At 42.3% G+C, this 10,675-nt stretch overlaps 1 protein-coding gene across 5 annotated transcripts in view; it reads left to right on the top strand.

The window, feature by feature from the left end:
• The first annotated feature begins 433 nt into the window (after positions 1-433).
• LOC118121236 overlaps positions 434-10,675 on the top strand; it is a 34,660-nt gene continuing 24,418 nt past the window's right edge. For 2 of the 5 annotated variants that reach the window (XM_047342892.1, XM_047342890.1), the window contains exons 1-15: positions 436-568; positions 1,240-1,275; positions 1,818-2,108; positions 2,749-3,021; positions 3,644-3,919; positions 4,581-4,853; positions 4,962-5,234; positions 5,753-6,115; positions 6,636-6,893; positions 7,555-7,800; positions 8,159-8,260; positions 8,384-8,399; positions 8,492-8,583; positions 8,707-8,751; positions 9,215-9,277. In XM_047342892.1, the coding sequence (XP_047198848.1) occupies positions 532-568; positions 1,240-1,275; positions 1,818-2,108; positions 2,749-3,021; positions 3,644-3,919; positions 4,581-4,853; positions 4,962-5,234; positions 5,753-6,115; positions 6,636-6,893; positions 7,555-7,800; positions 8,159-8,260; positions 8,384-8,399; positions 8,492-8,583; positions 8,707-8,751; positions 9,215-9,277 (2,644 nt within the window). In that variant the 5' untranslated portion in view covers positions 436-531. Of the gene's footprint in view, positions 569-1,239; positions 1,276-1,817; positions 2,109-2,748; positions 3,022-3,643; positions 3,920-4,580; positions 4,854-4,961; positions 5,235-5,752; positions 6,116-6,635; positions 6,894-7,554; positions 7,801-8,158; positions 8,261-8,383; positions 8,400-8,491; positions 8,584-8,706; positions 8,752-9,214; positions 9,278-9,514; positions 10,219-10,675 lie in introns of those variants that run through there. The other 3 variants (XM_047342894.1, XM_047342893.1, XM_047342891.1) reach the window with 3 other exon arrangements.

Below are 10,675 nucleotides of genomic sequence, written 5' to 3'. Positions count from 1 at the left end.
TGAGCTAAGCTAAGCTAAGCTAAGTTTATCACTTCTGTCAGTCAAACACTAGGGGGCGGGACTATTTCCCATCTGGATTATGGAGAAAACACACAGATCATCATCGTTTCACCTTCGAGGTCGATTTTCTGTCGGTGATGGAGGATTTTAACGACTGGTGTAATGTGTCCAGGACTAAAGACACGATAATCCACTTCAGGAAGTAGCCTCCACCGATTCCCTCTGTTTTTATTCATGGCCGAGCTGTTGAAGTTGTCCATCAAATATCTGGGAACAATAATCGACAACAAACTCACATTTGAAGCCGACACTGAAGCTGTTTGATTTCTATCACGGTGGCTCGACAGCAACAGAAACGTATTAAAGTACAAGTAACCTCAGAGTTGCGGTGTGAGGTTCCTGTGAAGAAGGAAACTGAGTCAGAAAACAGAAGTGCACGAACACCTCCCTCTCTCATATTGATAAGAGATGTGTTCCTCTGATTCTCTACCTGTCTTGAAGTGTGTTTGAGTGGCGCTGCTGGATGGGACCATGGGGCACTCTGTGCTCGGTGTGCTGTCGTTATTCTGTGAGTATCACTAACTTTTATTCTATGAATGCAAAGTGTTTATTAGATGTTTGTCCAACCACAGCAACAGCCGCTGAAACTGAAATGTCTTTATCTATGTGCAGAGGTAACCAGCCGCATGTATTCTGTTACACGCACTTAAATAACTTTTATTTGAGACTAAATTGTGATTGTTGGAGAACCGTTAGAAAGTGGAAACTATATTTTCTTTAAATTTGTTATTTGATGCCCGACACATGAAAAAAGATAAATTTTATACCTTATTCATTGATTTATTTGCCAAAAGATAATTTGATATAAGAAAAGTTGATTTAGAAACAAGTCAAACATTGTGATGATCTAATGGGAATTATAGACTTTAAAGTTACTGCTGTGAATATTGTCCCGATGATTATCAGAGAAACAATCATCTGATCCACATGAATTCAGATAAATGGATCAAACACAGTAGATTACTGATATTTTAACTTCTTTTATTCATCGAGTTATTGATTCTCAAGCCATTTCATACTTTTGTACAATTTCTTTGATGGGTAGTTTTAATACTACTGCTCATACTCGCTTTTACAATATAACAGTACTTACTAATAGACTTATTACTAGAGTCTGTACTGTGTTTGATTATTTACCAGGTTTAATAAGGTCTGATGAGATACCAATGTTTCTTTCAGTGCTGAATACACTCCTCTCCTGTGGACACACTGAATGTGAGTCAACTCTTTTCTTTATTGCTCTCTATCTTTATTAATATGTATATTTCATCCCATTTTTCTTTGTGTATGTAGTTACTAAGATTAGTGAGTATATGAATGAACTGTAAACTTATAGAACAAACGTCTGGTTGGTATTTCCTCTAACTATGTTCTGTTTGTGCGGGGGGGTAGATGCTGAGCTGACCAAGTAAAGCACTTCACAATAAATGGGACAGTAGAAACATGAAGCTTATTTTCCACATCGTGTCGACAGCCGGACAAATCCACGTTTCTTCTTCTAAATAAATGCGTCGTTCAGTCTCCACAGTCAAAGCTGAAATACCTGATCTCAGTTCCTTACGTCGACCGTTCACACGGACAGAAAGTCAATCACATCATTCACTCACTTAAGTTGAGCTTTTTGTTTGACATAGACATTATAAAAACAAACCTGCGAGTAGCATGCTTTCATGACTGGCTACGATGAAACAGAACCAATCAGCAGCAATATTAACCAGTTCTCTCTGTTGGTTTTATATTTGTGTTTGAATGTTCAGTGTCCAACAGAAGCTTTGTCGTGCTGCAACACAACTGGACTCAGATATTCAGCGGTGAGACGATCTCTGTCAGGTGTGAGATCCAGGGAGGAGGAGACACCCAGTGGGAATATGAATGGAGGACAACAAGCTCCCACCAACCAGTCACTGGTCCAAACACAGCTCCCACACACAGTGAATACAGGCTGGGCACTGCCTCTGTTTTCCACAGTGGAGAGTACTGGTGTAAGGCCAGAGCGGACTTGTATTCCTCAACAGAGTGGAGTGACGCCTTCCAGCTGAGAGTAACACGTGAGTCCAATCATCTTTCAACACCTCCACCGAGGACGTTACGTCTTCACCTCTTTCTGTTTGTTTTTCTTGGCAGGATTTCGTAAAAACTACTAAACCAATTTCCGCCCAATCCCCAGATAGCATCTGGGTGTGGACCTAAACTGGTCCACATGTAAACCAGCTAATGTGGCCCAAATACCTGAAAACAAACCTGGGTCTTATTGGCACACATCAGGTGCTGTAGGCAAAGTGTGATCTGGATGTGGACCTCAAGTGGTCCATGAATGGTGAACATGGCTCAAACAGCACATAACAGATCGGGGCCACCTTTGGCCCTTTTGGTGACACACGGTATTGCGACGGCTTATCTGTGGCCCGGCTCTGGCAAACAGCAGTGGACTGCCCAAGTGCCATCGTTCCATGAGGTGTGTGGGCTGGATGACAGTGTGACAGTGTGGGCCACATCTGGGCCCAAAGCATTCAGCTGTGTGGGGATCAATGAACCTTTTACATGTTGAGATTCATCATTAGACCTTTTCTGTCTTATATATTTTACGATCAGAACTTTGTCCTCTACTGAGTGAAATTCTGCTTCATACGCTTTAATCTTTTCTCCCCATTTAATTTGTCTTTCATTTTCTCTCACGCACTTTGAAAGCCAATAAACCCAGGCCCAGGCTGACTGCCCATAACACAACCATCACAGGAAAGGGAAGCGCAGCACTGATCTGCTCTGTGGATAACGCCGCTGAGTGGAGATACGACTGGTTCAGAAGAACCTCAGCCTCCTCTGCAGCTCAGATCCTAAGATATAATGAAACAGATGATGAAATCAGCATCTCAGAGGAAGGCATCTACAACTGCAGAGGAAGGAGAGGAGACACAACTGTCTTCACAGAGGACAGCAACCTAGTCACAATAGAGAACAGAGGTAAGAGTCAGTTTAGAAATCCAAAGACTAGTTACCTCCGCTGTGGAGGTTATATTTTGTCCCTGTACGTTTCTTTCTTTATTTGTTTGTCAGCAGGATTACGCAAAAACTACTGGATGGATTTCCACGAAACTTGGGACAGAACCAATGAAATTTAGATGGAATCCAAACATCCAGACTTTCTTTAACACGATGTAACTTTTACTGAGCAACAGCGCCCTCTGCAGCCACACGTGCTATTTTTTAATAACTCTTTTTAACTGATCTCAGTTCAGCTTCACTCTTCAACTGCAGCTGGTTGTTACAGTTGAAGCTGACTCTCAGTCAGTTCTTCTCACAGGAGATGGAACCCACTCAGCAGAGTCACAGAGAACAGACGTTCAGGGAGAGAAGGAGGAAACTTTCTCCATATTAAGGCAGAGAATCATTACATTAACTTGGAAGCTGCTGTTTTAAGGTTAAACAGTTGCATAGTGTTTTGCTTTAAGATTGTGTGATTCCTTTTTGATTATTTTCCCTGATGAAAAGATGAGAGGACTGGTATCTGTAAAGTTTGGTGGAGGTATGAGCTGTACTGAGTTCATTCTACTTTCTTCTGTTCTGTGTTTCTATTTGTGATCAGTTTCCCACAAGGCGTCTGTGGCCCTGCAGCCTGACTGGTCTCTGATATTCAGCGGTGAGATGATCACTGTCCGGTGTGAGGTCCCTGCAGATGGACTGACTGAGTGGGAGTATGAATGGACCAAACCCAACTCAAATACGGTTCCAACACACAATGGATACAGGATTGTGAAAGCATCCTCGTCCGACAGTGGAAGCTACAGGTGTTTGGCTAAAGACAAGAAGAACTTGACTTCCACAACTGAGTGGAGCGATGTCGTCACATTGACAGTTTCTGGTGAGAAAGACTGAGTTTTGAGAAACTGGCAAATGTCTCCTTCAATTTATGTTCATATGCGCTGATAAAAAATAGAATACAACAAAAAAGTAACGAGGGATGCACCGATTCAAAAGCTGAACATCTTACCGATATTTATCTCGTTGTTGCGATCAGCCTATTGGCGAGTAAGATGACGTTCACCGATGTTTAGATGTTATTCTCATCTGGGAGGAAACAATTGCTGTTCAGAATCCAAACCAAAATATCCTGGATACAAACGATCTGGGACCGAGGTCCTGCCGATACACGACCAATCGTGAGTCAGCCTCAGCCGTCAGTCAAGATGTGTCACCCTGTTTTTATAACGTCAAAAACTAATGATGTGGCAAACAGGTGGTATAACCTAAAGTGGTCCATGTGGTGAATGTGGTCCAAATAGATCAGAACGAATCTGGGCCACGTTTGGCACCTTTGGTTAATGTACGGTACGGCTGTGGCTAACTTGTGGCTCTGATATGGCAACAGGTGGTATAATCTGGGCCAAAGCATTCTGTACTTTTGCTTTTACTGCTGTTTAAGTTTGTACGACTGCAGAAGACTAAAGGAGATACATGTTCTACTCATTTCATTCAACTCACATGAAATGGACTAAATGTCAAAGTGTTTTTAACATTAACAGAAAGACCAGCAGCTAACCTGCGTGCTGACCACAGAGCCTTTCCAGTAGGGGGCAGTGTGCTCCTGACCTGCTCCGTGGGACCTTCATCACCTGGCTGGAATTATTATTGGTACAGAGGTGAGAAAACCTCGGAGCCTCTGACGGATGAGGATTTCAAGTCAGATGGACAAAGTGCTAGTGCCTCACGTGAAGGACAGTACTGGTGCAGAGGAGGAAGAGGAGATCCAGTTTACTACACCGAGTACAGTCACTCAGTCAGGATTCATAAAATTGGTGAGTGCGGAGAAAATCCATTCTGCGTTCATGACTGTTTGTTGAGATTACGTAAAGGTTGATGCTGATACAAGCTGTTATTCTATCTTTACTGGTGAATATGAATAGTCCACAACAGAGCTGCTGTGACTCTTCAACCCAACTGGCCGAACAGATACAGAGGAGAAACCGTCACACTGAGGTGTGAGATCCAGGGAGGAGACTCTGAGTGGGAGTATGAATGGACAGCAACCAGCTCACATGCACCTCCCAACACAAAGGAATTCAGGATCAGTGTGGGGTCACATGTGAGCGGCAGTTACTGGTGTCAGGGCCGACTGAAAGGTGCACGGCAGAATTCAACAGGATGGAGTGTTCCCCTCACGTTGGACCTGTCTAATGGTGAGTCAAGTCATATTTAGTCTTAAAAATATAGGTGTTTCAGTTTAAATATTACAAAGTTTATATCTGTTAAATACACATGTACAAAAGAGAAGCCAAAATATCCCGGGTACCAGCCATCTTGCACTTTTCAGGTCATTTAGAGCCAGAGTCTGTGAAATCCTGATGGAGGTGTGGAGCGGGGGTATCGAGGTCCCGCCCATACATGTGCTCGACCAATCGCAAGTCAGAGTCAGCTGTCAGTCAGGACGTTTCACTGTTTTTATAGCATCAAATAACTAATTAAAACCAAACTGATCAGAAACATGAACACGTGAACAAACTAAAATGAAAGAAACCATGGTTGACATATACTGCAGGCAGCCACCAGGGGGCCATTGTTATAGTTTGGCTTCACTTTTGGGGGCAGTCATGTCGATGGCTGAATGTGTAGCATCCAGAAATTGCATTGGTTCCAAAATGAACATCTCTAGACAAACATGAAGACGTGTTTTTGTTCTGACGATGTTCCGTTTCAGCGACTGCACCACGACCTGTCGTCACTGTGTCTCCGTCATGGCTGACTCCTGGAGCCTCAGTGACTCTCACCTGTGGGGTTCCACATCCGGCTGCAGGATGGAGGTTCTACTGGTACAGAGTTTACCTGAGTAGTTTGAATCAAGTCCCCAGATGTCCACAGTCATTTCCATATAGGATGAGTCCTGTGCACATTCGTGACAAGTACAGTTATGAGCTGCTCCCAGGAAGCAACGGAGGGACTGAACAAAACTCCTCCGTCATCAGAGGCCAGACGGAGTCAGCAGGTTATGCATGTCGAGCTGGAAGAGGAGACCCCGTGTTTTACACTGAGTTCAGTGATCCAAAGTGGGTCTGGTCTGGAGGTGAGTTTGTTTCTTTCTCTTGAAGCAGATGTTGTCTCTTCAGTCGGTCAGTTACTTGGGGAACATTACTTTGGCTGGTTCCTCCAGGTGATTCACTTTTAGAGGTGATAGGTCAAAGGTCAAGACAAATACAGGGTTAGAGAGACAATCTAAAGTTTATATTGATCAGAGAATCATTCCCCAAAATCTAATGTCACATGAAATTATTTTTTGTGTGCATCCTATAGGACTGACCTGAAGTTGATATTATTTATGATCATATGCTCGGACTGACATCATCATGATGTCACTGTGATGTCAACAAACGATGTCGTCCTTCTGACGTTTCCCCTGTAAAATTATGCATAAATGACACCTTTAATCTGGAAACATTACAAATGTATTCTCGTAATATTATGACCTTATTCCCAAAAACAAGACTGTGACTGAGATGGAGTCTCTGCTGATGGCTTCACGTTTTTAATGCTCGACAAATTTAAACCATTAGTTGATGTCTCACACTTCATGTCACGTTTTTCAGATTCCTATTCGTCAGAGTCTCTCACTGTGAGTCCGGACTCAGTGCAGCACAACTATCTTCACAGGATCCATCTGACCTGCGAGGGAAACTCTGATAAGTGGAGATTGTTGATGTTTACTAGAGACCAAGTACGATTGTCAGAGTGCAGCCGTCAGGAGACAATCCCAAAGATCACATGGCCCATGGATAATCTTCGTCCTGGAGTTTACTGCTGTGAATCTGGATCAGAGCTCAGCAACGCAGTCAACATCACTAGAGGTTGTAGTTTTTCATTGAATCTATTCACACTGTGCATGTTTCCAACATCCCATAATGTGATTTAAAGGTAGAGTAACTGAAATTGGGGAGCACTGCCTCCCTTCACTGCTCCTTCAGGAGCTGCACCCCCCACATTTACCAAGGTGCATCACATCAAACATGATCTGTGGATGAAATTCACCCTCTTTATTTACACAAACCACACGTTCAACGACCAGAATCAGCTGCGAGAGTGTGTCCGTCTGCCGTTAAACAAGCAGACATCACGTAACTGTGTGGACGCCACAGCCCACAGCGCCATCCGGAGGCTGTTTCCCTCTCTTTACTCAAGAGGGAGGTCTTTTGGTTTGAGAGCAGGACGTATTGATGTCACATTCAGATTTTGTGATGCTCTCACTCAAAACCCTGCTCTCACACTCAACTCTACCCTGCTTGAGCTCAGACGTCCTGCTCTTGAAGCCAGGGCTGTGTATTTAAACCAGATGTTTTTCCAGCGCACACACAACGTACAGCTCACGGACGTGAGGAGCAGAATTTGACAAAAAGTGCATTGAATGACTTTGGCTCCACTTTAACATCTAATATTTAGACTCATGCTGTTTATATACGAGCTGAATTATCAGGTTGTTCACATTGTTGATGGTTTTTTAACTGTTTACAGTTCGAGGTCCTGTTATCCTGGAGAGCCCTGCCCGTCCTGTGACTGGGGGACAGTCCGTTACTCTCAGCTGCTCATGGTTCGGAGAAAACCTCTATTCCAACTTCTCTTTCTACAAAAATGGTGAACTCCTCCGAAGGGATGTCAGAGGGAAACTGGAAATCTCAGCTGTGTCAAAGTCAGATGAAGGTTTCTACAAGTGTGAACGTTCAGGAGTCTTCTCACCGGAGAGTTGGATGTCAGTAAAATGTGAGTGTGATCAATATGAGGTAGAAAAGGAGTCTCCAGGTTGAGAAGTAGATTCAAAACTTTTCTACTCAGTATTTTCACTGAGACGGCTTCTAACCACCAGGTCCACTTGGTCAATACACTTATAAAACTTTACACATATTTTTACAGCTGGAAACTTTTTTTACACATATACAAAGTATTTCTACAACTACAAACCTTTTTCGCACATATTAAAATATTTCTTCAAGTACAGAACTTATTCAGTTATTTTTTTTCACGTCAAAATATCTGCTGAAGTGTTGGTTCTATATTTTTCCCCGTCATGGATCTGCCTTTGCTCCTCACTGCTCCTCGTCTGATCCCGTTAATCCTGCAGCACCTCCCTCTGCGTCTCCTGTGGCGCTGGTCATTGGGCTGGTTGGTGGCATCACACTGATTCTCTCGCTGCTGCTGTTGTGTTGGTACAGGAATTCAAAGAGTGAGAGCTGCTCTTGTTCATTTCATTTAAATCAAACTTATTCCAAACTATTGTCACGATAGTCATGGAGCAGAGGTTGAAAAATAAAATCATGTAACGTGATCATTATCGTCTTTTTCACAGATCTGTGTTGTGACAGGTTGGTTCCACTCTCTCTTGTTTCATCTTCAACAAAACAGCAATACTTTACTTTTTCTTTTTCATTCACTTCTGATTGTTTGACTGTTTCAGGCTCAGCCAGTCTCTGAGAACCAATCAGAGCTCAGACCCACCTGTCCACCACGATGAAAACCAACTGCAAGTGTACTCGTCTCTTCTCCACGGTCAGCCTTCCTTCTCCTACTGAATGCCTTCACAGCTATTTCTAAGTTGTTGCTTTAAGAAGAACCTAGTCACAAAGTTTCCAATTACATTTCATGTTGATTTGATTTTTTATTGACTCGTAGGTGACAACTGCATCTATGAATCAATCAGACGAGACACGGAGGAAGGTACAGTATAAAATGTGCCTCCTGCAGAGAAGTCCTGAATGAAAAACCTTCTGATTTCAGGTGGACGGGCAGATGAGTACAGAAATGTCCAACACGATGTCATGACATCAACACACACGCGTGGTTTTCCAACATCTCGTTTTAGTCACATGGTCCAAAGACAGACATTTGGACTTTTCAGTTGAGTCTGAAGCAGAGTTACAGGTGGAAAGGTTCCTCAGACCCGGCTCCAGACCAGTGCACCAGAATGTAGTCAGACCCAGATCAAACTGAACCAGGGATCGGTTTTGCTGCGCCCATTTAATGTTTGAACAACAAGGACGTTCATCTGCATTGGAACACGTGTGGAGCACCTGAAGCTGGTGATGCTGGTTGTGATAGAGATATTAGAGTGGCAACGAGATCAACTAAATGAATAAAACAGTGGTTCTCAACCTTCTCAAGTGGTTTTCTGTCTTCACAGGAACCCGAGGTGATCCAGAGGAGACGTCTGACTACGTTAATGAAAATCCACATTCAGCTTCAGGTATAAATATTAACAACTGGCTGTTCAGCTTCTGGCTCATGTGCATTTGAAATAAACCTCAACTGAAACTCCATCATATCATTATTAAATAGTTCTTGTACGATAAGTATGCAGTTCAGTTGGTGTCTCAAATTTCAAATCCTTTGTGTAAAACTATGAACGGCCTTGATCATGTTGTAGGGTTGAAGTATCAAGTGTGTATTTTAGAAATTTGCAGTTATTGTCACTTTGTTTCAGGAGCACTATGAATGGTGCATCCTCCAGAAAACAAGAACATGAAAACCAACATTCATCCTCAAACACCTTCACATATTAGACTCACCAGTTTTGTAACAGCTCATTGGAAAGAACGACATGATCTGGATTTAATTTCAGGATCAATGAAAAAAGAAATGCTGTGATATTTGCTTTTGTGTTTACGTTCAATATTTCAATTGGCTGATATGGGCCTTTTAAGATATGCACCGATATGAAAAGGTTTATTTTACATTGAACATTTTTTTTTGTCTTAATTCAAGTTCTATATATTCTGTCGTATTTGTGTTTTCTTTCAATTTATCTTTATTTCTTTAAAAAATATTGTTTTACTTAAGCTTTATTGCCAATTTTATATATAAGTGATAGTTTTTTACTCCTTGATATCGGTATCGGCATTGGCCCCTAAAATCGTACGTATATATATGTCTTTGTTATTATTCACCAATGACTCAATGGAGGACGATGTGAGGAAGGACCTCGTCTGGCTGTGTGTTATGTTCCATATACAGTCTGTGGTTATGTGTGATTATTTCCATGGCTCGTAATTCTCTGTTTGATGAAAACACTCGTCTGCAGACAGTTTAGCTTTTTGTTTTGAAATGTGATGAACTGTAACAGATTATAATTCAAATACATAATTGAATGTGTTCTTTCTTTTATCTTTATTAAACTGTGAAATCCCACCTGGACTCTGTCCATATGTCCTGTTTTATTTTGAAATCCCTCACCTTAAGTGTCCTCAGTTTGACTTCCTGTGTGGGAGTTTTCTTTCGGTCCCAGTGTCTCATCAGCCAGTTCCTCATGTCTGCAGTTGTCAGCTGGTCTTTGCACAGTGAAGCTCTGCAGCTGCTGGATTTTTCCTCCACATGACGTCTCTGTTCTGACCGATGACTCCGGCTTTCAAGTGAAGACAAGAAGGTTTTATTGTGGCAGGAAACTCTTCTGTTGTACATTTAAACCTTTGTCTCAGTGGGAACACTTTTCTCCCACCTGCAAGTGAACATCATCAGCCACATGGTGGCGCTGCAGCTTTTGATTTCATCTATGAATTATCTTTTGCAATAATCTCATCAAACCCTGATGAAAAAGAAATGTAATTGGGGCGTTTAACCAGAAACTTTATCATAAACAGCTATAAAT

This window comes from Hippoglossus stenolepis, chromosome 14, assembly GCF_022539355.2.
Source record: "Hippoglossus stenolepis isolate QCI-W04-F060 chromosome 14, HSTE1.2, whole genome shotgun sequence".
Taxonomy (NCBI): domain Eukaryota; kingdom Metazoa; phylum Chordata; class Actinopteri; order Pleuronectiformes; family Pleuronectidae; genus Hippoglossus; species Hippoglossus stenolepis.
The sequence above is the reverse complement of the archived record's forward strand: the minus strand, read 5'-3'. Positions and strand labels throughout refer to the sequence as shown.